Source organism: Spea bombifrons, chromosome 1 (assembly GCF_027358695.1).
Source record: "Spea bombifrons isolate aSpeBom1 chromosome 1, aSpeBom1.2.pri, whole genome shotgun sequence".
Lineage (NCBI taxonomy): Eukaryota > Metazoa > Chordata > Amphibia > Anura > Pelobatidae > Spea > Spea bombifrons.
Window position 1 is genome coordinate 108,081,526 of NC_071087.1, and position 18,880 is coordinate 108,100,405.

Genomic DNA, 18,880 nt, shown 5'->3' on the forward strand with positions numbered 1-18,880 from the left:
TGAACATTGTCCTAGATCCATGTAGCCTTCTCTGGTGTTTAGTATCTTGTAGTTGCTTGATACTACATAATTCAGTTATCTCCGATCCTGACTTTTTTACCCATGTAAAAGATTGTTACTATGGTTTGTGGATGGATGTGGGATCTGTTATAATGTTGCCGCATCTCACGTTTTGATTGTATGAAATTTCTAGTTCTAAAATAACACAAGTTAAGCACAGAAGGCATATTACAATTTCCCTGTTCTGCCGATAGTGGAATATCACCAGTGCTGTTTCAATAAAATAAAGGAACATGTCACTGGCCCCCCCCGGGGGTTTACAGCTCAGCAGCCCGCAAATTAAATGATGTGTTGATCAAATGATATATGTTGTCTGCAACCTAAAAATAGGTCCTGGTCCTGTGGAACAGCAGGCATTTGCCCTTAGTGCCAGTGAAGGCGTTCTAGCATGAAATTATCCGGCCATGTCTTTGGTGGTCACCGCTAGAAATATAACGTGATGGTTTCAGTGCTGCATACCTCCCAAGTATCCCTTTTTAGAAGGGACAGTCCCTCTTTTCTATTATCTCTGTTTGCTGGGTATGCCAGTGGTCTACAGTTTTAAAAGTTACAATAATGTATATTGAAAAAAAAAAAAGCATAAAATGTGGTTTTATATGAAACCGTGTAAATAAAACACATTAATCTTCTTCTAAATTCCTTACTCGTTGATATATATCTAGAGATTACCAAGTCACATAAAAATTCTTGGTAATGCCCCATAGCCACACTCCAAATCACACTCCCTAAAACAAAGGGTGTCCCTCTGTGGCCTTTTGAAATGTTGGTATGGTGCTATTCAGTTATGGCTAAATATGACATCTTGTCTTTAGTAAAATGTGTGGCATAGCATTAAAAAGGACCTGTTACGTCTGGTATAAAAGCATTGTTGAATCCATCATTTGAAACCATCTATCGCTGAAAACACAAGTGACAGGATATCAAGCAGCTCTCTCACAATACACAAATAAAAGAGATCTTTTATGAAAGCATACGTGGAAAAAACATGATTAATATATTGTATATACGTATAAGAATTACATACCTCCTCAACATTTCAGATGTTCAAATTAGGACAGCTGTGCTGTGGGATGGTGCCTATGAATCGTGACTGCCCTGCCATTTGTGTAGGGTAACCTAGAATGTGTCAGTTCCCATTGTTTAAGCGTAGGCCTGGATTTGCCATGGGCTGCACTTGGAACATAACCAATACCTTTAAGGCTGCTCAGGCCCAGATGCACAAGACTGCACTCTCCATCTCTAAGTCTATTAATATCTGCTCATGCAAAAGTGTAGAGTGCCACTCCATGTATCCAGGAGATCCCTACATGCATTAGCAGCTAAATGATCGGAGTCTGGGGTGAATGGGTAACCTGTGCTGTAAATATGGGATACTGTGCCTATATTTGGTCCCAGTCCAGCCCTGGGCGGAAATAAAAAGCATACCGGTGAACTCTTGACACTGGTTAAAGTGCTGCTTCTCCGGGTCTCCAAATCAGTTGGCTGTACCCACATCCATCCCCCTCCGCACCCAGTAAATGTGGTCTGGGACTAGCTCCACCCTCATGCATGTTAGCTCCACCCCTTCACATAGAAAAGGGTGATGAAGCTCCCAGGTGTGATGCTGCACGTATGCACAAGGTATTTGCTCACTAGCCTCCAAATTAAGTTACACATCATGTTTTGGCATTTCAGTTTTTATTGAGCAGTGAAAAGATAGGGCAAGTGATAGTCCAAGGCAATCAGTTAATATTTGGGGTCCAAAAAGATAAATCCTAAATGTCATGTTGGATTATGGATTTTGGTGAATTTGGAGAAAATACTTGCTGAAAGAATGGAAAGGAGACAAAGTAAGATAACATTCTCTGGTGGCATTCCTCCTCACTCTATCTTGTTTCTGGGACTTATCACCTTTCTGGGGAACATTCCATATCCAGGTGGTCCAGGTGAAAAATACGTGCGGTACCAGCCACGGTACGTGAGGTACCAACACAAGGTGCCTGTTGCTGTCCCCACCACACTCTGGGTGTAGTTTGGAGCATAAAGTGCTGTGCAGATCAAAAGCAGATTGTACAGTCCCAAAAGGCTGGCATTTAGCAGAAACACAAGATGCAGGGCAGTATCAGCTGGGAATCCTCTCCTCAGGTAACGCACAAACACAGCCAGCTCCTCTGCCATAGACAGACTGCATAAGGTGAGAGTGAAGGTTTTCGGAGATATATGATAACCTTCCCACTTATGTCCTTCAGCCAGGCAGCTGTACCTATCTTCCAAGCGATGGAGGAGCAGTGTACCAGGTGGTAGTGGCTGGTGACAGGAACCCGTTATGTCCTCCAGGAGCTGGAAAAGGTAGGGAACTCCTTGACACACAGCTGTGCTCACTGCCAGCCTTGTTAGGTGCAGCAGAGAGAGAAATGGACGACCTGTGGGCAGCAGCGTCACCAAGAGAACGAATCCAGACAGAAGGAGAAAGGTCCAGCCGCAGGAACAATGCACGAACTTCCTGTGGAGGGGTAGGGGGAGTTAGAGTGCGTGCTCCTGGGGGGAAAAGGGAAAGTGGTGAAAGTGAAGGCAACTATGTGGAGGTAAGAGGGTTAGTGTGCAAAGGTGTGAATAAAGGTGGAAGTATTAGAATGCAAGCTTCTTGGAGGAGGACATGCTAGAAGGTGCATGCCTAGGGCCGGAGGGGGTTTTCCTACTAGAAGGTAGGATAGCATGCAGGTGTGGATGTGAAAGGAAGATGGTTACACTGCAAGCTTGGAGACAAAATACAGGGTGTGAAAAGAGGACAGGTGAAAAAGCTTTTAGTGTATACATTCACTTCGGGAAAGCTTACGTACTATTGGTCTTATATAAACACGAACATTCCCAATATAACCAGAGGATGGTTGGCACCGCTCAGAAAGACTGCTATTACTGCAGCCCAAAATTCAAATGTAGCTCGCAAATGTTGAAACCAATCACTGGCTAGACCTTTCCAGTCTATATTAACAAGTCACAGTACAAAAGCCGGCCTAGAAACCTTTTTTACACACACATTATTTCAAAGACAAGGCTAATGAACTAAATGCATCAAAACACAAATGCCTCCCCCCCTCTATCTCTATATAACACACAACTTTAGCCTGTGTAGTACTACGCATTAAGAAACCCTGTCTGTGAAAAGGAATATCTGCACAACACAGAGTGGGTATTAATTGTAAAATGGTTAAAGGGTTCCTGCATAATCCCTGGTGGAATTCAGGGAGAAAAGTGCATAGGAATACGGTAATAAAAATTGTGGAGGTCAAGAGTGTGACATTTGGCCATTGCTGAACCCAAGTATAAATGAGCATGCAAGCTTCACAAGGCCTAAAGTGCTGAAAGTCAGATGTAATAAAACTACAGTACCTAAGCTGATGGTATACAGGGACAGCACTATATAGAGTTAGCCCTACAACATCTGAAAGTGTGATAGATCAGATAACAGCCTGTATAGAGTGAGCAGTATACCAGGTATTGGCATACAGAGACAACAGTGTACAGAAGAAGATATGAAAAACACACAAAGGTTTGTAATAATGGTAAATGGGCCAATGGATGCCAACCAGACCATGAAAAACACCAGGATCTCCACACTGCAGCCCTTTCCATTGTATTTCCTTTCGTTTTCTGATAACTGCTCAAGAATTAACTAATCGCTGTCACTATGTTCAGGAACCAAACCACCTGCAGTAGCAGTGATGAGATGACAAGACACACAAGCTTACAGTCTTATCCAAACAAGAAGAAGACATATGTCATTATGTAGAGCAGACAGAGTATTCAAACTGAAGCCTTGTCTTGTAACGTATCATATGTAATGAGCAAACAAAACCCAACTAAAATAAAATGAGTTATTGTTGCTTGTATCGCTATGATGATGAAGATGCTAAGGTACCCTGTATAAATTACAGGTTTATTCTACAACATTGTTTACTAACATCTAGCCGAGCTGCAGACCTCCAGATCCAAGGTCTTTCTGGACAGGCCAATGCGGGCTTAAGCCAGCAGAGAGTTTCAGGTGGGTTGCTAAAATAAAAAAGCCGCGGAGATCCAGGTGCTTATAAAAGGCTCCACAATCGTTTGAAATGAACTATAATGATTTGAATTGTGGCTTTTCTTTTAGAGAGCGATTCTGACCTTACTTTGACAACTCAAACAGATCAAGTCAGGCAAGGAGGCCAAGAGATGATGAACTGGATTGCCTATAAATAACTTGCTACTGGGAACATGAGGTTGCAAAACTAGATGGTATATACCCCGCATGGTATGCACGCAGGAGGGAAATGAGTAAAGTGATACTTTAGTAACAAAAATAAAGGATCCCCTCAAAATACCACCCAACAGATATCTATCCTGGCAGGCAGCTACCTTTTACATCTTCTATAAATACACAGATCTCATTCCCTACAAGTAATTTATGCATTAGGGAAAGAAGAAAATAAACCATTATACTTACAAGCCTTATAAGGCACTAATTGTTAAATTAGAATTTTTACTAAAATTGGTGCATTGGGTTACACCACTATTCAGAGTCAGAGGTACCCTAACTGTGGGGGTGTAGCTCATAGAAAGAGCACACAAAGGACCCATACCAAATGGAAAAACGTGTAAAGTGCTGTCTACATCTTACTCTAGATACCTTGGTGGCTACATGAGGCACTGCAAGCAAAGGGAAGATGTTTAAAAAGTGATGTTATGGACCCAAATCATTAAAATCAGGACAGAGAAGGGGTTGTCACTAGTCACCCCAGTACCCTATCTGATAACCTCCCATGGTATACTAAAAATCTATAGATGCCCAGAGTCATGCAGATGATAAAAAAAAAAAAGACATGATGTATGTATGTTGTAAACTGGGAGGGGAAGGATATAGATGATGTACCGTACACTGTGTACAAGAATGCATACTGGATGAATAATATACTGAGTGTAACAATATAAGTATAGTTGCTATAATGGATACAGAAACCAAAATATACAAAACATGCTTTAAACTGGGTAGGAGTATTAGAAATCCATGCAGGATATGTAGTATGTTCTCAGCAGAATACAGAGATGTGGGTATAAGAAATAAATAGTACATAGGAGTCAGATAGATAGATAGATATGCTTGTGGTAAATAACATTGTATCTAGAAGGGAAAATTAATAAAGGAAATTGGTATAATAGCAACCATGAAACAAGAACATGCCAGGTAAGGACTGTACAAAACGATTTAATATTTAGAACTGTCAAATAATTGTGAATGTCTGACGTATTTTTAAAGGCTCTTGTATGTTTACACATAACCGTCTCTGTATAATAAGACAAGCAGCAGGCACCGGCAGTTAAACACTCAGAGCAATGTCATCCAAGCTTTAGGGGTTTCCGCAGCCTACCACTTGTGGCAATTAGACACCGAGAGCAGAATTTACCGGGCAATAAAAAAAATATCAGATGACATTCTAGGCATAACCTGTTCCTTTATCGATACTTATTTTCAAGTCAATGAAAAGGTTCCATAGAATTAAAGGATATAGCGACACACTAGTGACTTCAGAAGATCCAGTCCTATTCCCTTAAATATCCATTGCCTCATGTGCAACTGCCCATGCTGTTCTTGCTCATTAACTACCCACTATTCCTGTAATACATTTTTTTTACATATAATACTATGAATATATATATATATATATACTTACACATTGAAGAAGTTATTGTTGTTGGAGAAAATGCTTCTAGGGTTGCTAAGTCCGTGCAGGAGCGGTGTCAGACTGACAATTGCTGCCAGCCAAAGATGATACCCTCTTCTCACGCATATGCTCCCCACCAAGCGGGCGCACAAGTCAGAGCACATACATACAAACGCACAAGCATAGTTACTGAGAACAGCCATCCGCAGCCACTGGGTGAAGAGTTTACGGCAGAAAGTAGGAGAGAACGTTAAGAAGGAATGGAGAATGGAGAATGCAAAGAGGATAAATTAGGTCAAATGGCGCTTGGAAAAGTTGCCAAAGGTAAGCAAGACGGAACAGAACAAAAGGGTGATACAAGAAGTGAAAAAGTAACTGCAGGAAAGGATAGGCATAGAATGGAGTGACGGAAATAGATTCTTAAGCAACACAACTAAACGGATTGGAGAGAGAAAGGGGGGGTGACAAGATATACAGCACAAGAACAGAAACACACACATATAACAGACACCTCTTCAAGCCAGCTGTCATCCTGCCCTTCAACCCCTAGGAAGGACAGTTTGCACACCCTCCCCCAATCAGCTGCCGAGTCCCTCACACATGATACCAGGACCCTTCCTTTCTTCACATTAAAGCCATGTCACACAGAGCTGCGATGTACCACGGGCACTTCCACAAACAAATACCAGGCCCCCTCACATTGGCACAAAAGCTCAAAGGGGCAATGTTATACCAATGGTTTGACATAATGTGTCGGACAGTTAGATGACAGCTAGATTAGCGGCAGCCAAAAATAGTACTGTATATAATAGGACTGAGCAAAAGCTGCCCTCTGCCTGTTAGACAGCACACAATCTGGCTAACTATACAAATTAAGAACATGAGACTTAGCCAGCTACGAACCAAAACTTCTCAACCGGTTTACTTCATGGGGCGACCAAACCTCCCTACACTTCAATATATGTCATAAGTGAATGCAATATTATAAAGAACATCTTTTATTAGGGGTATTGTTATATAACATACATTAGAAGTTAAGCATAAAAAGTGGTTCTAGCACCAAAGTTTAAGATCCGAGTTTAAAATGAAAAAAAAAAAGACTGTACTGCTTGTATTAGGAACCATACCCTGCCAAAATCCCCAAAAAGACACCACACTGAAGATTTAAGACATGTTTATTACAGAAAATGAAACTGGAGCATAATATTTGCAACATACCAGTTATAATTATAATGAAAACGGTCACCTATGACAAATAGCACTTCTGCTGTCCGTCACGTCACTACTAGCATCCCACCCCACCCCACCCCACTTGTTACAGACCCTTATGATCAAGACACTTGTCGTTTACAGCTCCTCCGGTTCTATCACCTGTCACAACCACATGTTAGTATCGATTGTTACATGCCTGCAGTCATCTGTTAATTTTCTCACTCAGCCCATAAAATCTACCCATATGAAGCATGCCTACATACATGGTACACACAACATACATACACACCTCCTTAACTATTATATAAATCAAATGCTGTGCCACACGGGAAACACACAGACTCTGTCTGTCCTACACAGATTTAGAGTTAGCGGCCAGTACTGGGGCTACCAGGAAGAGGAGCTGCTTGCTGGACTGCCCTCAGAATCTAGTAGGGGGGTACGCAGATCCTCCGGGTAAAATTCGGCTTGGCGGTGTTCCCACACACGGAGGCTGCCATCCCACTGGTTGGGGCAAGGAGAAATCACAGTTACAAAATACAAACAGAAAGGCTTGAGAAAATACAAGATAAAAAAAGTATTTTGAATTTCTTTTTCCCTCAAGTGCCCAAACCTATCCAGTTTTACTTCACGTAAACCTATTCAGCCATCTGCTGTTTAAAGTGGGATTCAACTTTTTCCTGCAAACCTTAATATAAGAAAAATTTTCTTAAAGTGACACTCCAGCTATCAAATTAACTTTAATGCATATTTATTGTTCCCCTTAATGTATGTTCTGCTCATTGCAGATGTGTTCAAACACATCTCCTGCTTCCTGTGAACACGTTGCGTAATCATTGCCAGACAGTTCTAACAAGAACCCTACATGTGCAGACATTGCTTCCATTGATTTCAAAGTGAACATATTCTTGTCATTGAATCTTTTAATTTATCCCAAAATATCTACTCCTTAAAATAATTGACCTTCCCCATAATATCGCTCTTTTAGTTTATATCTACAACCCACATTTGAACATAGTCTCCTTCACCATACTTTACTCCATTGCACTTACGGAGCTGCTAACAAGCCTGTTGTCGCATGGATGCCAGCTGACGTCTCGCACACAAGCTTTGTGATTGGCCAGCTTCTTTACTATCTGACCGGTTAAGAGGTCGTAAACTGGAAAACAATGTAGAGAGACATTACAATTGAGCATTGACCTAGGAGAGGCTGAAGAAAATAAAGTGTTTTTTTCCCTAATCATTGCAGTCAGTTGTACGCTCAACTTAGTAAATATTTTACTCACTTAGCAAGCCCCCCGTGCTGAGCCATTTTTATGTGCGCATACTCACTTACGACTCGACCTGTGGAGCAGCCGCTGTACACATACTGCTGACCAGTACTGTACTCTGGTGAAAAGCGGCACCGGATTAAAGTGTGAAGGACACCGTGACCACGGTATGTCATTAAAGATGTGTCCCCGGGGAGGCGTTTCTTTCTGAGGGCTAAGAGATTATAAATTATTACAATTTCAGAGAAGAAAATCATGGGGCTTGTTTCAGTGAAATCTGACAGCATTTAAGTGAAGCAGCTTATTATTACCTAACAGCTACATCTGGATGGCAAAGGAGAGGCATCTGTCTATGTGCAAGTCTATACAAGAGCCAGAAAGCTAGGCAGACTAGCTGCTTGTGACTTCTTTATTGGGGTCAAAAGGAAAAATAACCTCTGTGTATTGCTGCTGCTACTACTACAAAGAGTTACCACTGCTATGGTTGACTTACCTCTTTTAGGGACCTGTTGCCAGCGGTAATCCCAGTTCTGCTGGGTCACCACTCTGCGTGAGGCCTCCAGTGCCTCTGGCCCTGAAAATCGCCTGATATCCCATAGCTTAATACTCTGATCTTTGGAATTAGATAGCAGGTACCGAGCGTCACCCTAAAAGAAAATATCAGAATTTAACAACAACAACAACAGACAGATCTAGCTAAATTAGAAGGGGATGGCCTCGCAAGGAAAAGGAAGAGAGGCTGTCAGAAAATAAAGAAAGTTGGATAACATGATGCAGAAAGAGACACAGACAATACAAACAAGGCTGACTGACAGCCGTTTCATACAATTGATCATACTCTCTTTAACTCTGCATTTTCAACAGTTTCTGAATACATCCATTATATTTCAGTGCAAAGGTCCAAATAAAACAAACAAAAACACAAAATGGGGGGGGACAGTTGGCGCGCCTTCTTCAGTCTGTGTGGTGTTTGGTGAGAGGCTGGCCATGCCCTTTGACACTTGCCCATATGCTATAGTAATACAGTAATATCAGCCTATTGCTATGTATTATTATAAGCTTGGACATGAAGGTTCATGATGTCAACCATCCATATGTATAAAAATAAAGTTAAGTGATGAATGTGTAAACTGCGTAAACTGTTGGCGCTATATAAATAAAGGATAATAATAATAATAATAATAATAATGTGTTTTCTCTGCTTCTGGTAACCTATTAATATATGTCCTACATGCCTGTCATGTTTCTATTGTTAAGTAGAAGATAAGCAGACGAGTCCACCTGAGGAGGCTGAGCATCATTCCTTCAGTTAGGGAAAGGAACTAGGTACTCACAGGGTCCAAAGTGTGTAAAGGAATGCGAACAAGGGAAAAAAAGGTTTGAAAGGTCATCTAATGGAAGCCAGCAGATCAACAGATGGAGAGGCTGCCACGTTGAGCTTACCTTGCTGTGTATAAAAGTGATACCATCTTGATGCCCAGCTAAGATGCCCACAGGCTTGGGGTCATCCTCCCGCATAGTGCGGCGGTCCCATACTTTACACAGAGCATCGTCGCCACCAGAGTACAGGATATGACAGCTGTCATCGGCAAATGACACGGCATTCACATCATCTTCGTGAGAGGCAATCTGGGAGGAAGGGTAAGAGAAAAAGTAACACAAGAGAGTGAGAGATGTCATATTTATACAGCTTTACTGGATATAAGTGTACAAGAGAGAGAGACAGAAATGTTAACATGCAAAAGCATAGATGGCGAAGGGGGGGTGATTTGTCAAAGGGAAGGAGCACAAAAATAGCACCAAAAGCACAATTAAATGAAATTATTCAGTAGGGGAAAGAGTTAAAATGAAGGTGGAGGCAAAAAGTGACAAGTAAATGATGACAACAGATAGCATAAGTCCATCCCGGTACCTTGAGCGTTCGGATATTCTGCTCCCGGTCATACACATACACACAACCATCGTTGGCTCTGTAAAGATCAAACAAATAGTAGGCATTTATTGTCTAACGAGTGCACCTTCATCTCAGTTTAATAAACTCTCTTGGAACATAGATGGAAGTCAAAAAACTCACACACTTTACAGATTAGTAAAACGAGTACTGTGACTGACTTGTCTAAAAAAATGTTTCTTCGCTGTCTCAGCAAAATGAGTGTTGTTTTGATTCCAGTTAAAGGGGTTATCTAGTCACTCTGCAAAAGAGTAATATTTGTGGTTTGCAGACATGTCCTCAGAAACAAGCGACATTCAACAACATAATGCATTAGGGGGCTAGTTCAGCAAATTCACTTCATCCATCGAAATCAGCAGAGTTTATCTTAGTGACCCCAGAGTTTCAACAAACCTGGATTTATCTCCTGATTAGGCACTATGCAATTGTTTGCAAATGTCAGAGAACAGTAATAGTTGGAAATTACTTTTCTCACTCTAAATTACCCCATGTAAATAACCCCTTAGTTTATACAATATGCACCTTAACTTGGTTTGATTTACAAAATGATGTAATTGTACTTAGCCCATAACAAAACAAAGGCTAATTTTGAACTGCATAACTAAACCACTTACATAACAACTGCAGGTACCTTCAACAATTCACAGCAAAAACACTTACCCTCCAAGAACTTCCCGGCCATCACAAGACACAGTAAGAGAAAAAACTGCAAAGCGGCGCTCTGATGGACTGTATAGGAGATGATATCAAGAAAAAGGAGTTAGTGTTTGGGGAAGGAGAAGGAATAACATAAGAAAAGTGAGTAGGGAGAGAAATTTGAGATTGATATTAAGTAGCACACATCCATGTTTCTGCATACATTACACAGAGATCACATATGCCCCTTTGTGCCCGGAATATGGCATAAAAAGGTTTGTTTGACTTCACCCAGATCAATGAAATCTGCATTTCATGTCCGACATAATCATGTATATACATGATGTACCTGAGGTCCAGAGCAGTGTGCGTCTCTGTTTCCCCATATATGTTACAGACGTGAACTGAAACAGAGAGACAAATGGTCTGTTAAAATAAATCTCTACAGAAATGAAAATAAACAAAAAGAATGCCAGACCATTCAAAGCAATGAATTCTAGGGATAGTTGAAGAATGGCTATTAATGCTATATATTTACTTTAATATGAATCCCATAAACAAAAAAAAAAAATGACCTGACACATAAGCTACAGCTGCCCTCCTCCTCCTTGGTCTGACATTTCCTGCCACGGATTGGCTGCTTGAAGCACCCAATCAGTGGCAGGAAAGTGATCCTATTGAAATCAACAGGAGTGCTTGCAGTGCATGAGTATGGGGGACTGCATTCACGTAGCCAGCACGGGAGCTAACTGGAGGTGAGGATATTATGTGGAGGGGGATATGTTCAATATGCATATCACCTATGCATACTACATTATTAGTTCAATAGATAGGTCAGTTTTTCCACCACCTGTGAAGACATAATAGGGTTTCTAATATGCTGACAGTGTGAAAGTTACACATCGCACTTCTTTTCATTTAGGGGTCCGTACGTGGTAGCTGTTGCCAAATGTAGAGGTGATTATGACTTAATTGCAGGCAGGTGACAACCTATGATTACCTGGGCTAAACCCTTCCTATTAGTCTAAAGCAGCTGGCTAAAATGATAGTTCTCTTCTTCCCATAGTATGTATACTGACTGTAGTCTGACCAGCTGGAATACAAGAAATGCCCTCCATCCGGGGTAAAAGCCACATCCAAAACACTCCATCCAACATCACGGGCCTTCACAGTCCGAAATTTCTTGAATCTACCACGTCTGCAATCATATAGGCGGATGTTCTGATCTAACATACAGAGGTAAAGTAAAAATGAGGTATCAGAAGGTAAATAAACAAAAGACAAGACTAAAAACTTGAACAAAAGGGGGGGGATATAAAAGTGGGACGAATAATGAAGAAGAAACTAGTAAGAAAATGCTATGAATAAAAAGTGAAGGAGAAAATAGAGGTGTCATGGAACAAGATTAATGTTAAACATAGGCAGGTGACATTACATGTGATGTAAAAGAAAGTAAAGCAGTGAGTATAGGAAAGAATCTGAATTTACCTTGGCAAGCAGACATGAAGACTGCCCCATCTGTAGAGTACACACCACAGAAAGCCTTCTGGGTATAGGAGTCTGTAGCATAGACATGATTTGGGAGGAAGCTACAAAGATAGAGAGCACATTAAGATCAATTAAGAATAACAACCCTCCATCACAAACATCGGTACTTTACATTACTCACTGAGATGTTACACGGCACCGCTCCCCTAGAGAGAATCCACATCCCGTCCTCTCCCTCTGCACAGAGATAACAGTAAAAAAAAAAAAAAAGATTAAATCAATGAGATATTTCTGGAGGCACAAAAGCAAAGAGGAACACAAGTGTAAGAGAAGTTGCCCATTTTACTTGTATCCCTCTGACTTAATATACTTTCTGATCTTGCGAAGACCAGAGTTTGTCTGAGCAACTGTATGAGGGCAGACAGTTTCATCATTTAATGGTTACCTGCATATATTTATTTATGCAGGCTATTTTGCCTTGCATTATTGTAACGTGGATTTAGGATAAAAGCGTCATTTGTATTCTATTATCATCATTTGTATATCCCTGTCATAAAAACACTACTGTGCCCTTTTACTTATTTGTACTTATTATGTACATCTTAATCAAACTCTCTTTTGATGGGCTTTTTTAGGTGACCCTACAAGTAATAGTTTAGAACCCTACTACTGGAGGAATATGTATGACGTTATCATACCTCTCGTAGTAGTCGTGTGATACTGTGCTCTCTTCGTGATCCTAACTTTCCAGTAGCAAGCAAAACCTGTGTCCTGATCTGGTTCTGATCCAGTATAGCGGTGTCTGGAGATGGATCAACTGCAGGAAAAATGAAACGCCAGGTATAGTCCCTTGCAGAGAGTTCCAGATAACTAGATACTGGGTATCATGTGCATAGTCTTAAATTAAGCACACAAGCAACTTCAATTGTTTTCCGCCTATAGCACTTTGGGTGACAAGGACAGAATCCTATATTCTCCTAGAAGCCCAAGTACGAAGTATGAGCTGTTATAGGTAAATGCGAGTGGTGTACCGTAAGTTTTTCGTCATAGTAGTACAGCGTGTATTAAAAAAGGTATTTTTTTTTGCTTCCGCCTCAGGGCTTCTTGAACAACACAGGAAAACACAGGACAGGCAAGTCCCATAAGCTTTAAATACTTGTTTGAACATCTCTCTGCATGCTCAGTGTATGCAATCCATAGACTATAAAATTGCACGAACAGTACTTACATTTCAGAAACATTTTTTTAAGACACTTAGAGATGGGGTGAGTATGATACTTGTTAAAATTAAGAGGCCCTGTACCTGAACGTTTTGTGAAATGTAAAGCATACATATCATGTTAGACCTCCAGTGCCCCTCTGTGGACGGGTCTCGTAATACACCTACTGTTCCTTTGCAAATTTGCAGGATTTGGCTTGTTTGTAAAGACCATCTTATCTGCTTCAGTGGTAAAAGGCTCACCTAAAGGAAGCTATTGCTGTCAAATTGTGCTCCCCTATATGCACATGTCAAATTAACCCATTAGATGGGACAGCGGGACAGGTTACTCACCAGGAGGGGTGTAGCGGTCCCCTAGACAGCCTTCCCAAGCACTGTCGTTGTCATCATCTGAGTCGGACAGGGACTGCACCAGGTGTAAGCTGGCAGGGCCTGCCCCCTGCACTAGACGCACCTGCCCCCTACATGGGCAGAGAAGTCACTTTGCATAACCCAACACAAAAAATACTTGCACAAAACTGAGTAGTAGTTAAGAATCTGTTGTGGTACATTACATGTGCTGACTGAGAAAGTGTGATACACAAGTTGGAGATCTTAAGGGCAATAGCTCAATATTGATTTTTCCTGCTTCAGTTATTTTCATTGTTGGTATGTCTTCTGTGCTAAAAGTTAGCTAGAGCCTTATGAACAGCTCATTCCTGAATAATCTGTTAACGCAATGGAATTTGGGGTCAAAATATGATTTTGCAAGTCATAAGGAGCACTGGGAAGTGTTTTTGGGCAGCAGGGTCATTACGATGGGAACTGGCAGAGACGCTCAGGGTAGGGTTGTTACCTGCGCAGAAGATACGCCAATACCTGCGCCAGGTCAACGTTCTCCTCGTCATCATCATCCTGTGTTCCACGGGACTCTGAACTGCTGCGGGAACTTCCCAGAGAATCCCCTGGAGCTCTCCCTCCGCCTGCACTGCTGCTACTTCGTGTACCCATGCTCCATCCCCCTATACAACAGACATTAGGCATGCGTCTGTGCATTATACATATATTAATACATACATACAAACGCAAGCAATACATTCTTCTATTGTTTTTTCACTAATATCGTGTACAGAATGAAAGAGTAAAAGCCTGACCAAAAGCAGCACCCCTCCCCAATAAAATGAAACTTACCTCATTTAGCTGGCACTGACATCCATGACTGTTTCCCTCTAGTGCGATGTCAATATATGACAACATAGATTAAGCAGCTGATCAAGAGAAGAACCAACAGTTCTGGACCTGAGCCCATACATTAGCTACCTATCGGGCTGCTGTATATGACAGCTGGTTTATGTTGGTTGGTGATATTAAATCATATCAGCTTTAGTATGGCAAGACAATGCCTCTTTCTCTCTTTACCTAATGTGTCAGTTTGTCTTAGTCTATAAATTCTAGTTTTGTCACATGCTTTGAATGTATGTATTGTAAGAAGCACTGCGTAAATTGTTACGGTAATAGAAATAAATGATGATCATAATGCGGTCTTCAACTGCACTTTTTGATGATGACATATTCCCAAACACGCTCTGAAAAACTGCCCTATGACCTCATCAAAATGCAATTTTATTACCCTGAAGATTTATGCAAAATGCATGTTTGGGTGAATGAAGATGATTGTTTTGTATCACAGGGTAATACATCTGTGATACAAAACAATCATCTTCATTCACCCAAACACTGCACTATTAATATCTATAAGTAACGTGAGAATTGCTTATTTATGTAATAAAACTCCAGGAAGCATTAGATGGGAGAAAGCATTCCAACAAACTTTAAACTTCAAGAGCAAGGTAAACCACAGTGACGGTTGGAAACCTTGTTTTAAAACAACTGAATGCTTTGATTACGGATTTCTCATCTACTGCCATTTCAGGTCACCTCATCGAAACCGGACACCCATGAATTCAACATATTGCATTTTAGTCTTTGACAAATGCAGCCCGGTACTATGAATAATCCATTCACGGATTACAAAAGGTATGAGTTCCACATACTACCGGCCTCGAATTAGCAAAGGAGCTCTAGCAACAGGCAGAATTCACGTCTCCAGTTTTAAGAGGCCGTTCTGACAACTCAATCCAAACACACAAAAAATATGCCCCTAAACCCGGGATTTGCGCCTATGTTAGATATATAATGAAGAACTAAACATACATTAATTAATATATTTACACAATGGCGAACTAAACATGAACTAATATACATACACTCAATGTTTACATCTCCTTCAGACGTCTGTAAGCCACTTCCGCTTACCCGATCAAACACGTGACCACCATGTGATTCGGCAGTGAGTTAGCCGGAACACCGATACTGTTCAGCGGTTGGTCCGCTGTTATCCTGCCCACTTGTTTATGAACTTTCTGCCGAAGGCAGAGTACGTTTCCTCTGATTGGTTGAGGCTGTTGCCGTGGGGATATTGTGTTTGAGAATCAAACTGAGTTATAAGATAACGTAATGGAAAGTTCTTGTGGATGTGATAAGCTAATGTACTATACAAAGTATGATTTTTATGTACTCTAGTCTAGCATCGTTTAATATAGAATCAGAGATTTCAGTAAATAACATTACATTTACTTATAGAACCCCAGCGGATTCTGTAGGGTTATTACAACAGAGTAAGTGAATTGACATTGACAATACGATTAACACAGGAGATGACATACTGGTATATAAGCAGAAGAGGGTCGTGCTCCTCTGAGGCGAAAATCTTTTAAATGATGGTTTTTATCAAATATATTAGAAAATCATAATAATTCTCCTCCTGTGGTACATACAAGATGCCCACATTTTCATTGTTGACCCATCCAATGTTTTTTGAAATGTTACTATAACCTTAAATGGCTACTAGGTACAGTAGGACGAGGTCTCTTTAACAGCATGTAATTAATTAGTTTAGTTATTAATTCATGCATACATTCAATAGTTATTAATTCATGCAGAATGCTGCTTTGTCCTTACAAGAAATAAATCTATTGGCGGCCCCCACATTATAGGGGAGCCCTGTCCAGTGGGGGTCCCCAATTCTAGCATCTTGAACCCCCACCCTGGGTATACTGCTAGGCTGGCAGTCCAGCTGTCCCTCTGTCAGCGAGACCTCCTAACCCCATCCCGCAAGGGGGCTCCAGATAGCCAAAGTAAGAATGTTCCCAGCACCGGGTTATGACATCATTTATCAGCGTGTGTGAGGACCACAAGGGAGCAGAAAGCGTATTAGTATGTATGTGCAGGGGTGTAACTTGAAACCACTGGGCCCTGATGCGAAAATTCCACCCCGAGCCCCCTAGCTAGCCTGTGCCATAATTGCCCCTGGCCCTCCCTCCTCCTAACATAAAACATATGTAAAAAAGCAAATTACACACACTCCATTTCACCACACTTACATATCCGTGCTCACACACACACACAATTACACATCCATGCTTACACACACAATTACACATCCACGCTGACACATACAATTACTTATCCATGCTCACACACACACACACAAAAGTACACATCCATGCTCACACGCACACACAATTACACATCCATGCTCACACATACAATTACTTATCCATGCTCACACACACACTAACACAAGTACACATCCATGCTCACACACACAAGTACACATTCTATGCTCTCAGCTACACACAAGTACACATCCATGCTCACACACACACATACACAAGTACACAGCAATGCTCACACACAAGTATACATCCAGGCTTTACTGTCTGGAAGTCTGATGGACCAATCTGGGTTTGGATAATGCCAGGTGAATGCTACCTACTGGAATGCATAGTGCCTGCTTTAAAGTTTGGTGGAGGAGAGGTAATGGTATGCATCTTAGGTCAAGTGAGGGGTAATGTTAATGATATAGTATACAAAGGCATTTTGAACAATTGTATACTTCCAATTTTGTGGCACCAGTTTAGAGAAGACAAAGTAAGGTCCTTAAAGACATGGTTTGATGAGTTTCATGTGGAGTAGCACCAGTGGCCTGCATATGACCTTAACCCACGTGAACACATTTGGGATGAATTGGAAAGATGGGAGCAACTCTATATTAACGCCAATGGGTTTGGAATGAGATGTCCAACAACTCAAATAGATGTAATGGTCAGGTGTCCACATACTTCTGGTCATATAGGTGTCAGTTTGGTGGAAGGTAAATAGGAAGCTAGTTGGATTTGTTCAAAATGTGTGCAATGTACGTAAGACCAGGTGTCTACCTAGCAAAACCAAGTGGTAGCTAATACCCCTTCGAGTATTTATGATGAAGCCAAGGTTTGCCCATTTAAATTGATCATTTAATAAGAAAATAAAGTGTAATAAGAAAATGGAGATAAGATAAAGTACTTAACAAGAAAAAATGTCTCTCTGATCCATATGCACCAGGTTCAATAGGAATTGCTCATAAAGCTCCTTAAAGGAGCTGCACTTCTTGGCTCACTTATGCAAGATGGTGTAGAATGTGTAAAAATGTGTAAACAAATCGACACATGAAAAAGATTGCCCAGATTGGAAGTGATTAACAATTCCAGTGATATTTCTAGCGCCCAGGAAAAATCAAGAGGTGCTGCACTCACAAACTGTTAAAAATAAAGCAACCATCTCAAGGTTGGTACTCACACAGAATAGCATTCGTATAATACTGTTCCGTGTGAGCACCAACCCAAGATGGTTATTTTATTTTGAACAGTTTGTGAATGCAGCACCTCTTGTTTTTTTATACTCCGTTGCATAACATAGTGGAATCTAAGAGCTGTCCTTTGTACTTTAGCCATCACACAGGCCCTGCTATCGCCAACCTCAGCTCAAACACTAACCCTTCTGCCCTCGGGTCCAATGTTTGTCTCAGTGCTTCATAACAACTTAAGCAATACGAGTTGCCGTGTTTAGCCTTCTCCTGTTTTCTTTCCTGGTTAGGTACAGTGTGACGTCAATGTAATCTCAGCTTTGCTTGCTTTTTGCAAAGTCTAAAGAGTCAGCAAACAGCTAGCTGGCTGAATTATGCACTGTGGTACATCTGTATAGAGAATCAAATGTGTGATCACTCATTAGTTGACTATTAGTATTCCCTGTTAAGTAAGATCATTTCACATTGAATACCTATCTACTGGGGCGTTGCTAGTAGACTTGGGCACCTGCTAAGTATTCGTGTTCGTCTTTGTGTAAAAAATATATGCCCGTACCTGTGGAATATTCGCCAGTTCTTTTTGGGGCGAATATTCGTGTACGTTCTTCGTGCTTGTTTTTTTGCCATTGCTCTTACAGACCTTTAACTGTTGGAGCAGGGAGCCCAATGATCTCCCCAGGCCAAGTTGCTCTGAGGTGTACT

At 41.1% G+C, this 18,880-nt stretch overlaps 2 protein-coding genes across 3 annotated transcripts; both read right to left on the minus strand.

Annotated features, from left to right (window-relative positions):
• Window positions 1-1,720: 1,720 nt before the first annotated feature.
• On the minus strand, window positions 1,721-6,312 carry FITM1 (fat storage inducing transmembrane protein 1). The gene is made up of 2 exons (XM_053468130.1): window positions 5,745-6,312; window positions 1,721-2,542 (listed from the first exon to the last, which is right to left on the minus strand). Exons 1-2 carry the CDS (start codon window positions 5,936-5,938, stop codon window positions 1,921-1,923), a joined length of 816 nt encoding a protein of 271 aa, XP_053324105.1. The 5' UTR covers window positions 5,939-6,312; the 3' UTR covers window positions 1,721-1,920.
• A 580-nt stretch (window positions 6,313-6,892) lies between these two features.
• DCAF11 (DDB1 and CUL4 associated factor 11) lies at window positions 6,893-15,870 on the minus strand. 2 transcript variants are annotated; one of them, XM_053468073.1, is made up of 15 exons: window positions 15,759-15,870; window positions 14,348-14,513; window positions 13,846-13,973; window positions 12,992-13,110; window positions 12,475-12,530; window positions 12,294-12,394; window positions 11,885-12,031; window positions 11,155-11,209; window positions 10,830-10,898; window positions 10,131-10,188; window positions 9,662-9,847; window positions 8,712-8,865; window positions 8,280-8,432; window positions 8,000-8,106; window positions 6,893-7,451 (listed from the first exon to the last, which is right to left on the minus strand). In XM_053468073.1, exons 2-15 carry the CDS (start codon window positions 14,500-14,502, stop codon window positions 7,335-7,337), a joined length of 1,605 nt encoding a protein of 534 aa, XP_053324048.1. In that variant the 5' UTR covers window positions 14,503-14,513; window positions 15,759-15,870; the 3' UTR covers window positions 6,893-7,334. The 2 variants fall into 2 exon arrangements, with proteins under 2 accessions (XP_053324048.1, XP_053324058.1); XM_053468083.1 differs by having other exon boundaries at window positions 15,808-15,826.
• Between the last annotated feature and the right edge of the window lie 3,010 nt (window positions 15,871-18,880).

What these genes read in the sequence shown, in the direction of transcription:
- FITM1 (XM_053468130.1), bottom strand. Translation starts at nt 5,938, where the DNA reads ATGGCTGTTCTCAGTAACTATGCTTGTGCGTTTGTATGTATGTGCTCT. An exon ending in AACAATAACTTCTTCAATGT is followed by an intron (nt 2,543 to 5,744) that starts GTAAGTATATAT and finishes ACCCCTCCACAG; the next exon opens with GAAGTTCGTGCATTGTTCCT.
- DCAF11 (XM_053468073.1), bottom strand. Translation starts at nt 14,502, where the DNA reads ATGGGTACACGAAGTAGCAGCAGTGCAGGCGGAGGGAGAGCTCCAGGG. An exon ending in TTCCAGCTGGTCAGACTACA is followed by an intron (nt 11,210 to 11,884) that starts GTCAGTATACAT and finishes TCTCTGTTTCAG; the next exon opens with TTCACGTCTGTAACATATAT. An exon ending in CACACTGCTCTGGACCTCAG is followed by an intron (nt 10,899 to 11,154) that starts GTACATCATGTA and finishes TCTCCTATACAG; the next exon opens with TCCATCAGAGCGCCGCTTTG.